This window comes from Oculina patagonica, chromosome 2 (genome assembly GCF_052425735.1).
Source record: "Oculina patagonica isolate OP01 chromosome 2, crgOcupat, whole genome shotgun sequence".
In the NCBI taxonomy this organism is placed as follows: Eukaryota; Metazoa; Cnidaria; class Anthozoa; order Scleractinia; family Oculinidae; genus Oculina; species Oculina patagonica.
In genome coordinates, this window is record NC_135759.1 from 11,469,229 (window position 1) to 11,486,943 (window position 17,715).

Genomic DNA, 17,715 nt, shown 5'->3' on the forward strand with positions numbered 1-17,715 from the left:
AAAAATGCACAAACAGCGGGAAACTACGAACAATAAACTACAACTCGATTTTGTTGGAAAAGAAAGAAATACTCGCCTTTTGAAGAACTTTGAGGCCTTTCATTCCACTGTTTTTCAGTCCTTTTAAGTTTACAACGGTCGGTGAACAGCTATTTCGAATTTGGAGAGCAAAACTTTTATGTGTTCGTTCGTCTCGCGCTGCAAACTGATTTCGCGCGGAACTGCAACCCGTTCCGTTGACCGCGGTCAAGTTTGGAAAATTCCGCTCGCTCCCGGAACCAATCAGATTGCAGGATTCGGTTCATCTTGCCCGCTCACGCGCCGAGAAAAAAATAATGAGCGGTTAAAATTTCTATCAGCAGGTCCGGGGCCAGCATATTGCGAAGAACTTTATAAGCATCTGCTCTGTTCAACAACAGGAATGTTAAAACCTAATCCTTCTCGACGAATTTTGTTGCAAAATACATCTCGACCTGCTCAATGTAATTTCAAATGTCTTCTTTCCCTTCCACGCATTCTCCAACATTACCCACCAATGACATTTTCGAATCCTCGTCACTAGAATTGATGCATGAAATTGAACGATTTATTCCATAAACGTAAACGCAACGTGTTCGACCACACGTATGTTTTTCAACAAGTCATAAACTCATAACTAGGACTCAGTCCCCACTCGGTAAATACAAAACGTGCCTTGCACAAAATTAACACAAAATTTCAGTTCGGAACATCCTCCCGCCCGATGCAGGGATTGCATCACTACATGTAACTGTCAGCAAAGTTCAATAAAGTTCAACTCAAATGTTCAATTAGGTCTCTTAAAGTTCAATTAAGTTCAGCAGCCAAGTCAGCATCACAGGTTTCAAACAGGTGTAACCGCTGCACTGGACGACGGGTAAGACTTCCAGATGAGGTACGCAGGGTAACGGACCGGATAAGACCATCGCGGCCTGTGTGGGTGTCCTCCACTCGTGCACGTGACCACTGACCCCGAGCTACATGATCCTCACTCACTAGGACCAAGTCACCATTGCGGATTTCACGACCAATCTTATACCACTTCTTGAGAGGTGTGAGGGATTTCAGATAATCTGCATGCCAACGCTTCCAAAATGCATTTACAAGCCTCTGATGATACTGAAAACGTTTTGTGAGGGCTCTTGACGTCTGTTCTGAAACACTAGTGTCTTTAGTCGGACACGCTTGAAGACTTCTGCCAATCAGAATCTGTGCAGGGGTAATCACACTGTAGTCATCAGGGTCTGCACCAAGGTGAGTAAGAGGACGACTGTTCAGCTGTGCTTCAATTTCAGTTAAAATAGTAGTTAACTGCTCAGCGTCTAACATTGCTTTGGCAAATAGTTTCTTCAGTGGCGTTTTGACACTCTTGACAAGCCGCTCATAAAACCCACCCCACCATGGGGCTTTTTCCACAATGAACTTCCATTGAATCTTCTTTTCAGACAAAGCAGTTTGGGTCTGGTCTGATTCCAATACTCTCCAACATCGCTGTAACTCCTTGTTAGCAGCCTTGAACGTTTTTGCATTATCTGACCAAATAATGCTGCACATTCCTCTTCTATGAATCATGCGGCTCAGAGCAAGGAGAAATCGCTCAGTTGTCATATCAGATACCAACTCTAAGTGTACTGCACGGGTAACTGCACATGTAAATAAACAGATATAGACTTTTTCACCAATGTCTGTCAAATACAAAGGACCAGCAAAGTCTAGACCCACATTAGTGAACGGTGGTGCAGGCTTAATTCTGTCTTCGGGAAGTGGTGCCATCCGCTGACCAAAGGGCTTTGTTTAGTAATGGCGACAAATAACACAGTTCCTTAGTGTTTGACGGACAGTCGATCGTCCTTTGATCAACCAAAATCTCTGCCGCAAAACTGACAAAGTGTGTTCAACTCCAGCATGGAGTTCACGGCGGTGAAAATCATCAATCAACAACCTAACAACAGGATGATTAGAAGGCAAGATAATAGGATGCTTCTCCTCTTCTGGTAACAGTGACTTATGAATTCTTCCTCCAACACGAAGAAAACGACTAGTCGGACACATAATGGGTTTAAATTGGCCAGGTTACTGTCCTTCACTGGACCATGCTGTTTACATGACGCAATTTCTTCAGGAAAACTTTCTTCTTGTACATGAGATATCAACCATTCTTCTGCATGTTGTATCTCTAAACCAGGTAAAGGGCTGTCAATTCTTTCCTCTTCTTTCACTCTTGAGTTGCTAACGAATCTTCTGATCCAAGCAACAGTTCTTAGCAAGCGACTATACTTGCTGAACCTTGTGAAATCAATAAATGGCTCTTTGGGTTGCACAACACAACTGACACTAGCTTTACTCTTCTTCTCTGGGTCAACAATTTCACTGGAAGGTTTTGACCTTAAATCCTCGGGCCAATCTTTTTCGGACTCTTGCAACCAAGAGGGTCCTTTCCACCACAAATGACTCTCTCTTAACTGACTTGCAGGTAAACCTCGGGTAGGTAGATCAGCTGGGTTCTGCAGTCCTGGACAATACCTCCAAACACTGGGATCCAACAACGACTGAATTTCAATAACGCGATTAGCAACAAATGGTTTCCACTGTGAGGCTGCTCCTCTGATCCAGTGTAACGTTGAAGAATTGTCTGTCCAACAAACAATGCGGCTAATGGGACAATCGATTGCACCTTTGACATAGGTACAAAGTCTAGCAGTAATTACTGCAGCCATCAACTCTAAGCGCGGAAGGGTAATCTTTCTTACAGGAGCCACTCGGGTCTTGGACATTACAAGACTGGTAGATACCTTTCCATCTTCACCAACAACTCTCAGATAAACTGCAGAGGCATAAGCAACTTCTGACGCATCACCAAATGCGTGCAGCTCCACTTTAGGGTTCTGACTTAATAGCAAATCAGTGTAACATCTAGGAATTTGAAGGTGTTCAAGTTCAGAAAGCTCTAGAACCCACTGATTCCATTTCAATGAGACTTCCATGGGAATTTCCTCATCCCATCCAACACCCTTGGTCCACAAGCTTTGAAGAATTAATTTTGACCTCACTAAAAAGGGTGCGATTAAACCAATCGGATCAAATATCTTTGCTGCTAAGGACGCCACCATTCTTTTAGTGTACACTGTCTTTGATCTAGACTTAACAATGTCCACATCAATTGCAAAGACAAGGTTGTCAGTGCATGTATTCCACTTTAATCCTAATGCTTTCGTGATTGGATGTTCTGCTGCTAGACCACTTTCCAGGCTGACAAGACTACCTGCTGCTCTGTCCCTCTCTGGCATGGCCTTCATAAGCTCAGATGAATTGCTTGACCATTTTGTCAAACTAAAAGCAGCTTTCTGCATAAGCTCAGTAGCACTTTGCTGTAATTTCAGTGTTTCCTGAACATTGTCTCTCCCTGAAGCAAAGTCATCAACGTAAGTGTTCCTGAAGATTTAACTTGATGCAACAGGGAATGTTTCTTTACAACTTTTCACATGCTCTTGAATAGTGCCAATGGCAAGAAACGTACTTGAAACAACTCCAAATGTGACCCTGGTCATTCTGTAAATCTTAGGCGTGGCCTGGGGGTCCAAATCTCTCCACAGATACCGGTGTGAATCTCTGTCTTCTTCTTTTAACCGAATCTGCAAGAACATCTTCTCTATGTCACCCATGATACCAACAACATTCTTTCGAAAACGGAGAAGAATTCTGGCCAAATCCAGTTGTAATGCTGGGCCTGGCTCTAAGCAGCTGTTCAGAGAGACACCATTACTATCTTTCGCTAATGCATCAAAAACGACTCTTGTCTTGGTTGTCTGCTTGTCTTCCCTGATGATCGCGTGATGAGGGAGATAGAACACAGGACGCCCATCTGTCGGTGTAATTTCATCACAAGGTACTTCTTCAGCAACACCATTCTCAACATACTTGTTAATCGCTTCTCTGTATGACACAGCTTTCATTGGCTCATGAAGCAGCTTCTTTTCTAGATTGTACAACCTTCTTTCCGCTTGCCGGTAATTATATTTCAATGAAACACGATCTTCCTTCCATGGTAAGGATACTTCATAGCGACCATCGTTGTACGTTAGTGTCTCTTTAAACTTTTTCAAGACCACATCTTCAGCATGAGTAGTAAAAATTGAACTTTCAGCAGGTCTAACACCAATGGACTCCAAATCCCAGAACTTTTGAAGTGTTTCATTCAATTGTTCCTCAACACTAATTTGAACATTCATAGACACAGTGCATTCTTGGTCATGACCACCTGTTGGTCCACAGAAGACCCAACCCAAAGTTGTGCGAACTGCAACTAGCTCACTGGAACCCCCTCTTACAATGTCTCTTGTCACAAAGGAATAATAGAAATTCAAGCCAATAAGCACATCAATCTCCTGTTCCTCTCTAGGGAATTCTTCAGGAAATACTTTGTTTCGAAGGTGAGACCATCTTGATGGATGAATATCCACAGCTTCAGCTGGCCGGCATATTACTGGTGTAGTAAGTGCCTCAATACATTGAGGCTGTCCTGATTTGTCAATAGGTGCCACAGTTAACGCAATTCTCTTCCGCAAAGTGCTCTTGGTGGCCTCTCCACCAAATCCAGAAACAGCAATTTTAACACTCTTTCCATCAAGACCAAGCTCATCAATTACACTCTGCCGAACAAACGATGTTTGAGAACCAGGATCAAAGAAACATCTCACAACTTTTGAACAACCATTTGATGCACACAAAATAGCTGGCACGGTCTGCAGAATCACCTTTCCACCTGAGCTCACTGCAACAGAATTCGCCACAACTGGGGACGACACAGGAGGACCTGACGACGAGGGTGGTAATTCAGGGGGTGATTCCACTTTGACTTCGTCCAAGGGAGGACGAGCTGAATCCTGATGCAGGAGACTGTGATGTCTGCCTTTGCAATGCTTGCATGGAGGTTTCTGGCACACTTCAGCTCTATGACCAGATTCAAGGCATCAGAAACACAGGCCTTTAGACGTTGCTTTTCTGAATCTTTCTTTCACGGATGACAGAATTTTGACACATGACTTCAAACCATGGTTTTTGTAGCAAATGACACACTTGTCATTAAAGATGTGAATATTGTTCATCGTGGTGTAAGATAGATAAATGAACGTTTATTCGTTTGTCTCACGATAGAATCGCTCTGAGATGTTGATCGCGACGTTTCCAATCACAGCGAACCAACGTGAATAAATAGCGACGCGTAAACAATCGACCTCATCGCCTGATGAAGACTAGCAGTATTGCAGTCGAAACGTCGCGATCAACATCTCAAAGCGATTCTATCGTGAGACAAACGAATAAACGTTCATTATCAATGACACACTTGCTTTCTTGCGTTGCCCCACATAATGCAAAGCATTAGTGGGGATTATGTGGAGCATTTTGTGGACCGGTAAAACTTGAAACGACCTTCACGATTTCCAGGATTCTCCTTTGACGAAGCTTTCGAATCAAGAGAAGGAGGCTGTGAAGACTCTTTAGCTCTTATCAATTGTTCCAAGAAAGCAAACAGTGTTTTCACTTCCACACAGTCCTGTTTAGTTTTCTCCTCATTAAGCTCTAATTCCCATTTTTCCACAACTTCTTTTGGCAGCTTGTCAACTATTAGAGACACAAGAACTGGAGCCAACTTTTCAGAATTAAACTTTTCACCCATGGACTCAACAGAGCGAACGTGAACTATCACTTCATCGTAGAATTTACGCATGGAGGTTGCATCATCAGAGGTCAAACGTGGCAAATGTATCAAGGATCTTACATGCGCATCAAGTATTAACCTTGCATGCCCGAATCTTTCCTTCAGGATTTCCAAAACTGGCTTGTAATTCGCTTGTACCACTGCAAAACCTTTCACCGCTTCAGCAGCCGAACCCTTTAGCGATCTCATCAAATACTCTAATTTTTGGACATCTGCCAACGACGGATTGTCAACTACCGAAACTTTTATCGACTGAAAATAGGGTTGCCAGATTAAAACATTTCCGTCAAAGGTTGGTAGATTGATCTTGGGTAGCTTAACTTGTACTTGAGAGGACGACTGGGATGCGGGTGGATTGCTTCCTAACAGTTGCACTTCGGGAACATGTTTACTTGCCAAATAACTTGTCATTTTCGCCATGCTTTCAATTACACGCGCTCCGTAGTCATTTGCGCTTCTGATCGATCTCCTCCCAACATGTGCACATCGTGGCTTGCACTTCCTGCAAGTCATTCCACTTACTAGCGACGTTATCTTTCAACACTTGAACTCGTGCATTATTATCTTGTTGTGACAAGGCTTCGTCAATTAACTTCAACGTGTCTGTGACAGATTTTCTCAGGAATTTTCTCTTTTTCTTGATAGCTTCTAATTCTTTCGACATTTTGAAACACCATAAATTTCACTGACCTCAAATAATCGCAACAACACAGTTTCTGCACATTCACAGAAGTTCCATTCGATCAAGGAGCTGATGCAATACACGTGTTTTGGCGCCAAATCGCCGATATGCGAAAACCAACTTCTTCGCAGCAATAAACGGATCCAACACTTCTTTTGCTCGACCAATCGTCGATACTGTTTCTCCAAATCCAATATCCGGCTCGAAGGACCATGAAATTGAACGATTTATTCCATAAACGTAACAGCAACGTGTTCGACCACACGTATGTTTTTCAACATGTCATAAACTCATAACTAGGACTTAGTCCCCACTCGGTAAATACAAAGCGCGCCTTGCACAAAATTAACACAAAATTTCAGTTCGGAACAATGCATGCCCAATATGTGGTCCTACAAATAGAGGGCTAGGACTTAAGTATATTACAATGATTCATAACTACTATAAATTAAATAATATACAATGTGCAGTTGTTATGGAAAGCACTTGTTATAAGAATATCAAATTGTTTTGACTGAACTTTAATTATAAAACTTACAAATACATAATTTATAAGCTAAATACAAAAGAAATGTGCCGTTTGAAAAGCTTTTTGCGCAGTACATCTATGCTGTATCATTGATACGTAATACTAATTGAAATGCTCATATACTTTATTGCAACTGTTTTTATAAATAAGATGAAACAATTGCATCGAACATCATTTTCACATTAGTAACAATTACCATTATAATGAAGAATATGTGCAGAAACTTAAAAGAATAATGGTTATACATGGTGTCCCCTATATAACAATGAGAAACATTGTCATTGCTAACAAAAGGCCAGAGTTGTTGCAAGGAATAGACTTACAAGAACAACTAGCACTTTTAATTCCATAACTGTCATTTCACTGACATCTTTGCCTTTATCGATATAAAATGGAATATAACTGTTACACCGAAGACAGTATTTATAATGTCGCATAAGTGATTGTCAGTTTTAGGGACCATTCATTATTTATGTCAGGGCTGGGCTGGCAACAAAATCAAAACAAAAAAGTTTTTGACCCCCTCCGAGAAAACGAAGTAAAGTCATGACCCTCTACATGCATTGTAAAAAATAGATAGCCCCCCCCCCCCCCAACCCAAATGAAAATAGAAACCACTCAAACGAGTTCAACCTTTATAAATAGTTATCAACCAATCACTTTCAAAATCAGCGAGAACAAACATACAAAATACAAGCTAACATAAAAGTGTTTTTTAGTCTGATCAAGCTTGAAATGTCCTTTTTCTTCCTCAAAACTGATGGTCCTCGTCGTCTGCCTCCTCCACTTTCTCAATTCCACTTTCAAAAGCTCACTCTGTTACCTTCTATGCACTTCCTTGCATCCATGTGCCAATTTTCACCATGAAATAGGTTGGTCAATGCAGCCTTGTGTCTTAACTTCTTTAACTTTTCTCATTCCCTCTACAGTAACATTTCCTTTGTAATGCACTGATCAGCTTTCCCTGTGAATTCCGCTTGATGATCTCCGACTTCAATTCTTTTACACTGTTGAATAGATGCCCTTCCTTTATTCTTTCAGCCTTCCTTCTATTTTCCTTCACTTTTCTGGACTTTCTAGTTTTTCTTAGGTATCCCTTGAAAGACTTGGTTTAGTCTCTTCTTGACTGTTGAAAGCTTTTCAACTTATTTATTCACTTCTTGTATTAATTGACCCGCCTCTTTTAATGTAGCTTTACTATAATCAAATTGTTCAGTGGCCAAGGGGTGGAGTTTATTTGTGCTATTAAAGTGTGTGTCACTGTTGCATTTCAATTCGGCTTCGTTTTTCTCTAGCTTTGATCTTATTTCTTCCACTTTGTTTAAACCTCTATTCACAATATCTATTGTGCCTTAACTTCACTCGCACTAAAAAAAAATAAAGCACGATGCATTATTTGCTTCAGAAAAAAAAAACACCCAGAAAGATCATGATGTACCCCGTGAAGCAACTGTTTTTTGTCTGATACCTTTCTTCCCTTTCTTTTCAACGGTATTTAGAAAATTTTCCTAATAAAAGGGGTTGGGCATGCTTGTATATCTGTGGGAGTATTTCATTAAAAACTTTTGTCCTCTCATAATTTGGATCTTCGTAAAGATACTTGGAATAGCCTTCTTTATTATTTTCTGGAAGAGAAGCCCAAGGCAATGCTATGGATGACAAAAAGAAAACTTAAATTTGTGTGATACAGTTTTTGTCCTCTTTTAATATACAAACAGAACCTGTTACAAATTATAAAATCGAAAATAAATTCAAGGCGGAACAGCACAGTTTCCAGTCTGGACAGTGTCCCAGAACGAGCTACCAAACACCAGGATATCGTCAAGCTACACTAGCAGGGTCTCCAAATGCCTTGTCCATTAGCGGCATGAACGTGTTACACTCTACTCTATTAGCTCAGGAACTTCTTCAAAACTACAATAACAAAACGTTTTCTCATCGATCCTCGCTAGGTTTTTTTTCCAACACACGTGGGGTTTTCGATCCCATAATAATATGTCACTTTGGGCTGGGCCCAGTCCCTCTCGTTCTACTTGTTACACACTCCCCCTCCAACAGACATGTCGTCCCGACATTATTACAGTAAATACAAAACCAAAAACAGAGAAATAGTTAGGGGGAGCGTCAGTTCTCATCATGTCTCAAACTGAATACTTATTGCAGCAGTTCCATGATCTGCAGGTTTTGTCTTTAAACAGTTTGTAACTAGAAGTAATATCCAACACAAAGTTCACTCATGATTTTGGTCACAGAAGGCGTGCCACAGGTCTGCTTGACCATGGTTAATTCTCGAAGCAATCAGTTGTGGCTACAAGAGTGTTCAGTACTGGTTTGTCCATATGGGCTGTGGCATAAACTGCAGCTGTGGAACAAATGGGATGTGTGGGGTGTAGTGAGGTACAAGCCAGTTGCCTATGACTTGGTAGGGAAGTATCACCTGAGGGCATTGAATTGCGTTCACTACTGGGTTTAAGCGTTGGTACTCAGGCACCCCCATCTGGCTGTAGGTCAGAATCTGAGGGCGTCGTGTCTCCCTTCTAGGTCGCGTAGCTCCCTCTAGGTGTTCCTCTGAATCTGAATTGTCACTTTCCTGAGGGGCTATATCGGTCACATCTAGACCGAATGAATTTGGCACTGATGAGCCATCAGTATTCACATGTGGGTCAGGTTGGTCCCTGGCATCTGACATATCGGCACAAACTTCATTATCACAGTGGTCCTGTGGGTCCATAGGTGCAGTGTCTACTTCCGCCGGAAAGGCTGTTTCATGGGTGACTGGACAGGACGGTGTGTCCATCTCATACTCATCATCGGAACTCTCTCCAGTATCTTCAGGCTGGGGTAATACTCTGGATCTTGGTTGGGTGGTCTTGGATGAGGTTCTCGTTGGTTTAGGCAGTGGTAAAGCATCACAAGGGAGTAGCAAGTTACGGTGTAACACTCGTTGTTTCCCACGGCCATGTTCGGGCTTTACTCGATAGACTGGACTATCCGATATGCGTTCCTCAACTACATAAATTTGCTGTTCCCAGTGTGAACGGAGCTTTCCAGGTTCCCCCCTTTCTCAAAGGTTTCTAACAAGTACGCGGTCGCCGGGAAGTAGGACTGCAGCGGAAGCCTTCTTGTCGTAATACACTTTACTTCTGGCTGACGAGTTCTGGGTCTTCCTAGATGCTAGGTCATATGCCCATCTCATATCTGCTTGCCACGTCTTTACATAATCCTGGTAATCAGCCTGTCGCGGGTCTTTGCCCAGGTCAAACAGCAAATCAACCGGTAATCGTGGGGAACGGCCAAACATCAAGTGAGATGGCGAGAACCCAGTGGTCTCATGTCTTGTACAGTTGTACGCATGTATGAGCTTGTTTAAAGAATCTTTCCAGTTCGATTTCTTTTCCTCCGGGAGGGTCCTTAGCATCGAGAGTAAGGTGCGGTTCATGCGTTCTACCTGACCGTTTCCCTGAAGGTGGTATGGAGTGGTTCGCGAGCTAGCAACTCCACTTAGACGTTCGAGGTTGTGGAACAATTTATTTTCAAACTCGCCACCTTGGTCATGGTGTATTCGTGCTGGGAAACCGAATCTCGGGATAAACTCATTGTAGATCTTCTCAGCAGCAGTGCGGGCTGTCTTATTACGCGTTGCATAGGCTTGGGCATATTTGGTAAAGTTGTCAACAATCAGTAGTACATATTCATATCCACCTTTGCTCTTGTCTAGATGCAGGAAATCAATGGAAACCACTTCAAATGGTGCTGATGTCATCAGATGCATCATAGGTGCTTTCGTGACTGTGTTTGGTTTCTTCTGTTTGATACATCTGCAACGTTGTGTCACAAAATGTTCTATGTCACGGTATATATGTGGCCAGTAGAAGCGGGACCTTGCTAGTTCTGCGACTCTCTCCACCCCAAGGTGTCCCATCTCTGTGTGCAGTTCTTTAAGTACCACTGGGATGAAGATGTGTGGCAGGACTAATTGTATCTTAGAGCTTGTTCTTTGACGCAGGATACCATGTTCGTCAACTTCCAGTTTCTTCCATTCTCTCATAAGCTTGGCAACTCCATGGGGTTCATTCTTCAGTTGGCCACCACCCGGTTTGATCCCATGTGTCTTGTAGTAAAGCACGCGGCGTATAGCACTATCCTGATTGCTGCGCCTCTTTGAGTTCACTAGGGCTGAATGGTTTCAGGTTTCAGGTTAAGGTCCTTTAACGTGGGTTCAGGAGTTGTCACGTCTGCGGCAATTGCCATAACCCATGGGATTGTGCCTTTTGCCTGTTCCCTAACTGCTTCCACGGTTGCTGCAAGGACATCTTTGGGTATTTCCTCTGTACAATCTTTCATATATTTGTCTATGTCCAATGGAATGCTTGACAGAACATCCGCATCAACATTAGTCTTGCCCGGTCGGTACTTGATTGTAAAGTTATAGTCTGCTAACTCGGCTACCCACCGATGCCCCGTGGCATTCAACTTTGCTGATGACATCACATACGTTAACGGGTTATTGTCTGTGAAAACGACGAAGGATGGGGCATAGAATAAGTAGTCCCTGAATTTGTCAGTAATTGCCCACTTTAGGGCCAAGAATTCTAATTTTCCTGAGTGCAAGTGATAGTTCCTTTCCGCGGGCGTCAATGTCCTTGAGCCATAGCCAACAACTCTCACCTTTCCCTCTTGTTCTTGGTAGAGTACCGCCCCAAGCCCTTCACTTGAGGCATCCGTGTGCAGTACAAATGGCCGTTCAAAGTCAGGGTAGGCCATTACCCCTGGCTGCATTAAAAGTTCAATTAGGAAGCTTAGTCGCTCTTGGTGTCTTTCATTCCACAGAATTTTGTGATTTGACGACAATTGTCCTTTCGATGTCGGCAACTTCCACTTGGGGTGCTCTTTCTGTGCTGTTCACTGCATTCTCTGACTGAGAGTAGGTCATACAGGGGTTTGGCTAATCTGGAGAAGTCGCGAATATATTGGCGGTAATAGCTAATGAAGCCCAGAAGTTTGCGCAATTCGCCAACAGTTCGTGGTTTAGTTTCCTTAAGGGCTGCTCCCGCTGCAACGTCCGCTGAGTCCATCGTGTAGCCATCCGCTGAGACTATTCTGCCTAAGTAACGAACACGGGGCTTAAACAACTCACATTTCTTTGGCTTTAGCTTGATACCATACTCCTGCAAACGTCTAAGTACCTTTCGCACATTGTCCACATGCTCGGAAAATGTTCTACTGTACACTAGGACATCATCAAGATATGGAATACATATTTCATCACGAAGACCCTCCAGGCATTTCTCCATGTACCTCTGGTAAGCCGCCGGTGCATTTTTAAGGCCAAAAGGAATGCGGTTCCACTGGTATAAACCCCAAGGGGTGATGAACGCCGTAAGATGTCGGTGTTTGTCTGCTACAAATCCCTGGTGAAATGCCTTTCCTTGGTCTAACACTGAGAAGTAAGTGTTCCCACTGAGACTATTCAGGATGTCTTGGATGCGAGGGATGGGCTGGCGGTCATCCTCAGTTTTGCTGTTTAACTGCCTATAGTCGACACAGTCTCAGACTGCCATCTTTTTTTCTCACACACACCACTGGGGAAGAGTAGGGTGACTTTGAGTCGCTTATCCAGCCACGATTGAACATATCCTGCAAGTGTGACTTTACATCTTCGTACAAGGGCTTTGGAATTGAATTGTATGTTTTTTGTACTGGGGCGTCATCTCTCAGGTTGATTTCTAATTTCAAGTGTTCGGCACATCCAATATCACCATCATCTGTAGCGAATGCCTCGGACTCTTCCCTCAACATTTCCTTGACAATCACCTGTTGCTCACTTGACAACTTGGGGAGTCCACTGTGCTTCACCTTGTTCAGGCTGACTTGGTCCCCACTCATAACTGGTTGCCTCACTCCGAGTTTCACCTTCCTCTTCCTCTTGTTTCTGTTCAGCTTCGACTGGCAGTGGCGTGACGGATTGCACTAACTGTCTAGTGCCAAGTTCTGTCCGCCTAAGTAAGGTCATCTCTCGCTCAGTGTTGTTGCATACTGGAACATACATTCGGCTCGACGACCCGGGGGAATTCGGTGAAGACAGCCTTTAACTTCTAGCCCCTCAGGCCACGCCCCTTCTTCTTTGGGCTCAAACACAACAGGCAAATCTTCTTCCAATAGTCCAAAGTGTACTTGACATTTGACTCTCACAGTCTCTCCTGGTGGGACACGTATGTCTTGTCTGCCAACTCTGAGCATGCTAGTGTCAGCCTCGTCATCCATACTTTGGATGAAATTAACCAGCGCTCTCGCTTCGCCCTCTTTCACAGATGGGAACGAGTCATTCACTATTCCGGCCAATAGGCTGGTTTTGTTGGGGCCACTGCTCCTCTTAATGACCTCTTCAATGACGTTAAAACCAATGATGGGATACTCCTGATTATCTTCATTTCCTATTAGTATGGGTACTGTCAATGGCTCCGAGTACCCATCCTCCCCAGCCAACTGGAACTCTACCTCAATCCACCCATCATATGCAATTTTCGTACCATTCACGGCCTGGAGATTTAATTCATCTTCCCCCAGTAACTCACTTATATCTCTTACTGGCTCATCTGGTAAATTAATCTCTTTCCAATACTTTGAGACAACACAAACTTGAGCTCCAGTATCCCACAGGACATCCACTTTTCTCCCTTGGACCAAGCAGGAAACTACACATTTTCTTCCCACTAGTTTGGTGAGTTTAGAACGTTGTCTTGGGGTTAGGTGTGAAGGGAACGAGGTTTTCAGTGTTTCAACACCTGCCTTAGGCCCCCTTTCCCTCAGTTCAACTTCACTGATGGCTTGACATAGTTTCTTATGTTTCTCCCAATGTTCCCTCTGACAAACTTTTGAACACTAGTGGCTAGTATGGCATTGTGAGCATCGCAAGTATTGATGGGCCCAATTCTCCCTCTTTCCACAGTTCATGCATTGTTGGGAGGCTCATGAATCTGGCGGGTTGCTCCTTGTCCCGTGGGGGCAACCCTGGTCTGTTTCCCTGGGGGTTTGCTGAGTTATAGCCCCTTCGGCTTGACCTTTGGCATTGGTAACTGAAGTGGCCAGCATCACCACAGTTGAAACAATGGTTGCAACGAAAGCCCCTTCCTTGTCTCTCACAATTCCAGCATCCTCTAGGGCGAACCCTCCCTTGCTCTACAGGGTTGTACTGCGGGTTGGGGCTAGCGCGGCTTTGTTGTTCCATACCCTCCCGGATAGCAGCCAGTTCAGCTTTCAACTCTCTAACTTCAGTAAGAAGGTTAACTTTTGGTGGCTTTTCTGGGGTTTTACCTTCAACTGAGGCATGGCTGTCATCATGGGTGGCCAATTGAGCTACAAGCTGTGTGGGGGTTCGATTTGTGGGCTGGTCATGACGGGGACCAAGCTTCTGCATTCTTTCTGCTTCATTACTAACTGCTGTATTCAATTTCTCAAAAAGTTCTTCATCTTCTACTTGGGTGTTTTGCAAGCAGGGTTTTATCTCCATTTTAATGCTACCATTCCGTAACCCAGTTAATAATGAATGCAGAAACATGCACTGTACCAGCTTTGGGTCATACTTCAAATCAGATCCTGCTTCTTGAGATGCAAATAGTACCTTCTGCTTTAGATCAAGGAGGCGAACAAGAAAGTCCTGAGGGGTCTCCCCAGCTTCCTGTACTGCCGAACTGAGCAGTTGATACATTTCCGTAGCCCCCCTTTCTTGATAATGTGACCGAAGTATTTTACGTAATCTGGCAAGTTCTAAATCGGGCCTACCTTCCAAGTAGCTCCTCAATCTAAGGCCTGGATTGATGGCTCGAATAACGGCTTCGACAATCTCTTCTTCTTTATAGCCCCGTTTTAATCCAGCGTTTATTTGGTGAGCTAAACTGGTAAAGCTCAAGCGGTCTTTCTGACGTGAATCTCCAACCTGTCCCGATATTTTAAATTCCTTCCTGAACGGTGGGGTCGCTGTGGTTTCTTTAGGCGTAACTGTGTTTGTACTTGACTTGATGGCAGACTTCTGATCCTCCTGTTCGGTTTTCACACCACTCTCTTCTTCACTCTTCACGTCCCTTGTTGCCGGTTTCTTCTCTTTAATTGCTTCTCTGAGATTCGTTAATGCCTCAGTTCCAAGTTCCTCGGCGTCCTAAATACTTCGTTAGGATTTGTATTAACGCCAGACGTCCCGTATCCGTCTCTTTTACTTCGATGTGTAGCCCCGCACATATTTCTCGAAGACTCGCTTCGCTAAGCTGACAAATTGCTGTTCTCACCTCTATCTGAATCTCTTCGACGACTTTCGACATTTCGATGGTTTCTTTGTCACGTCGGGGTCACCAAATGTTACACTCTACTCTATTAGCTCAGGAACTACTTCAAAACTACAATAACAAAACGTTTTCTCATCGATCCTCGCTAGGTTTTTTTCCAACACACGTGGGGTTTTTGATCCCATAATAATATGTCACTTTGGGCTGGGCCCAGTCCCTCTCGTTCTACTTGTTACAAACGCGCCTGGTGCATTACACAGTCCGCAAGGCATCCTTGTGTCTTTTCAATGCCAAACTCCCTCATGGGTAACTGGTTGAAACCATGGGCAAGTTCAAGGCTACAAAAATACTCAGAAGCTTCATCAATGCGAGGTAATGGGAATAAATCCTTATGTGTCTTCAGGAGGCCATAGTCCACACACAGCCGCAGCTTGCCATCTTTCTTTAAAGATTGGGGATGCATAAGGTCTGGAAGACTCCCTAGTTATGCCTTGCTCCAGTGATTTATGAATGTAATCTCTCACTTCTTGCACTGATGTGGGGGGTACTCGCCGATGCGGGATCTTAATTGGCCTCCCATCTGTTGTAACTACTTTTTGCTCAACCAGGACACAGAATCCCAGATCATCCTCACCCTTGCTAAAAGAAGACTGGTACCTCCCACTTACTTGTTGCAGGCTGTCACGCTCGGGACCTGTCAGGTTGTCCATGTCCATCCTGTTTAGAATAGCATCAACTGCATCATTATGCCTCACCACATCATTTGACCCTGCTTCGCATACATGCACATGGCCCTACTCCACAGCAACAAACTCAAATGTTGGCTTCAGTTGAAAAGTGGACAAAGCAGCAACTGGGGTCCTTAGGTTTAAGTAGACATCCTTTGTGCTAAAATTAGCCACCTGAATGGGTATCTTTCCCTTACTACCAACAGTGTCCACTGCTGCACCAACAGTCATGCCGCTGGGCAGTTCTGCTAATTTTTCTTCAATTCTCTCAACCACGGCGTTATATGGGAGGCTTGCCACTAGTTTGACAGACCCCTTCAACACTCTTATAGTGCGTCCTGGGATCATGGAGCGATTAAATATCAAAATAAGCTCACCCTGGGCGCTAGATGTCTTAACGACGCTAAAAGAATAATTCAAAATGTACAAACTAACAGAAATACAAGCGAACTGAAAAATAACTGAATAAAACGAAAGACATCGATAAAAGCGAGTGTTATAAAATGCAAACTACTAGTTGGTGGCACTAGTGCACGGTCACTGAGGAACCGAAACGGTTGATCCTTAAAAATCCAGAAATCTCGAGAAAACTACAGCCACACGAAGAAATTAGGATTGACTAAAAGATTGCTAAAAGGTTAGGAAACGATGGCAAAACTTACCGCCATTTACAAATGAATAAAGTCAAAAGTTGACGAACGACTTTCACGAAAACAACACGCCATGCTTTTTTACTCTGCATGCGCATGCGCAGGCATTCTCAGCCCCAGGGTCACACATGCGCATAAGGAACGCACCCTCACATGCTTCCCAAACTAATCAAGTGACGAACAGTAACAAAACGCCTCTATACTTGAGCGTTCTTATCTAATAACTGCATCATAAGCAGTGTGCTTGGGAGCTCAGTATTTGCGGATCTATTGCGGTAACAGCCATGCCTTCTCTCATCACAGGCCTCGGTTAGTGGTGAGGGTTGGAATGCTGACCAGCTCCTGCTCGAGTAGATCTCCTTACTGGTGGGCTGCTCCTGGTATCATCATTAACTGGCATCACCTCTGCTCCCTTGTGTCCACCTGTACTGGTCTGCAATGTATCAGGCTCTTTGGGGCCAGCAACAGCATCAGCTGCCAACTCAGCTGAAATCTGGAACTTCTGGTCTGACTTAGCACTGTCCTCCTCAGGGGTTTCTGACTGACTCTGTTCTAAGACATCGTGTAGCACCTGTTGCACATCAGCAGAGCCATAAGGGATATCTTCAGGGGCCACAAGTTAAAAATCATCATCTTTCTCCCTGTGATTCGACCCTTCTTCGATCCCTCTCTTTTCAACTCCATTGTTTGTCCCCGCTTCTGTCAGTACATCACTGCTACAGATATCCTCTCTACTGCCGTCATTGTAATTTTATTTACCCACGTGACACAGAAGAGCTCGGGAGCTCGTTAAGACGTGTACGTGCATCAAGGTCGAATTGGAATTTTGAGTGTTGGTTTTTGTGGAGGGAGGAAAACCGGAGAACCCGGAGAAAAAACCCTCGGAGGAAGGACGAGAACCAACAACAAACTCAACCCACATATGGTACTGGGCCGGAATCGAACCCGTGCCACATTGGTGGGAGGCGAGCGCTCTCACCACTGCGCCATCCCGTGCTCCCCAATCGCCATTCCGTCATGTCTTACTGGGAAGAGGTGTGAGGTTGCAAGATGGCCGCCGGACGTTTCTCCACGGCTCTGTGACCTAACCGCTGAAAAAGCCCGATGGGT

At 44.0% G+C, this 17,715-nt stretch overlaps 2 protein-coding genes across 2 annotated transcripts; both read right to left on the minus strand.

Annotated features, from left to right (window-relative positions):
- Window positions 1-825: 825 nt before the first annotated feature.
- Window positions 826-1,791, minus strand: LOC144642153 (uncharacterized). Its single transcript, XM_078501143.1, has one exon. It carries the CDS (start codon window positions 1,789-1,791, stop codon window positions 826-828), a length of 966 nt encoding a protein of 321 aa, XP_078357269.1.
- A 161-nt stretch (window positions 1,792-1,952) lies between these two features.
- Window positions 1,953-6,157, minus strand: LOC144642154 (uncharacterized). Its single transcript, XM_078501144.1, has 3 exons — window positions 5,439-6,157; window positions 3,536-4,968; window positions 1,953-3,421 (listed from the first exon to the last, which is right to left on the minus strand). Exons 1-3 carry the CDS (start codon window positions 6,155-6,157, stop codon window positions 1,953-1,955), a joined length of 3,621 nt encoding a protein of 1,206 aa, XP_078357270.1.
- Window positions 6,158-17,715: the final 11,558 nt, after the last annotated feature.

Excerpts from the sequence above, each read along its gene's own strand:
- LOC144642153 (XM_078501143.1), bottom strand. The coding sequence starts at position 1,791 with ATGGCACCACTTCCCGAAGACAGAATTAAGCCTGCACCACCGTTCACT.
- LOC144642154 (XM_078501144.1), bottom strand. The coding sequence starts at position 6,157 with ATGGCGAAAATGACAAGTTATTTGGCAAGTAAACATGTTCCCGAAGTG. Across the intron at positions 4,969-5,438 it reads AATCGTGAAGGTCGTTTCAA|AGCTGAAGTGTGCCAGAAAC; the intron begins GTTTTACCGGTC and ends ATCTGGTCATAG. Across the intron at positions 3,422-3,535 it reads CACATTTGGAGTTGTTTCAA|GGAGAGACAATGTTCAGGAA; the intron begins GTACGTTTCTTG and ends ACTTTGCTTCAG.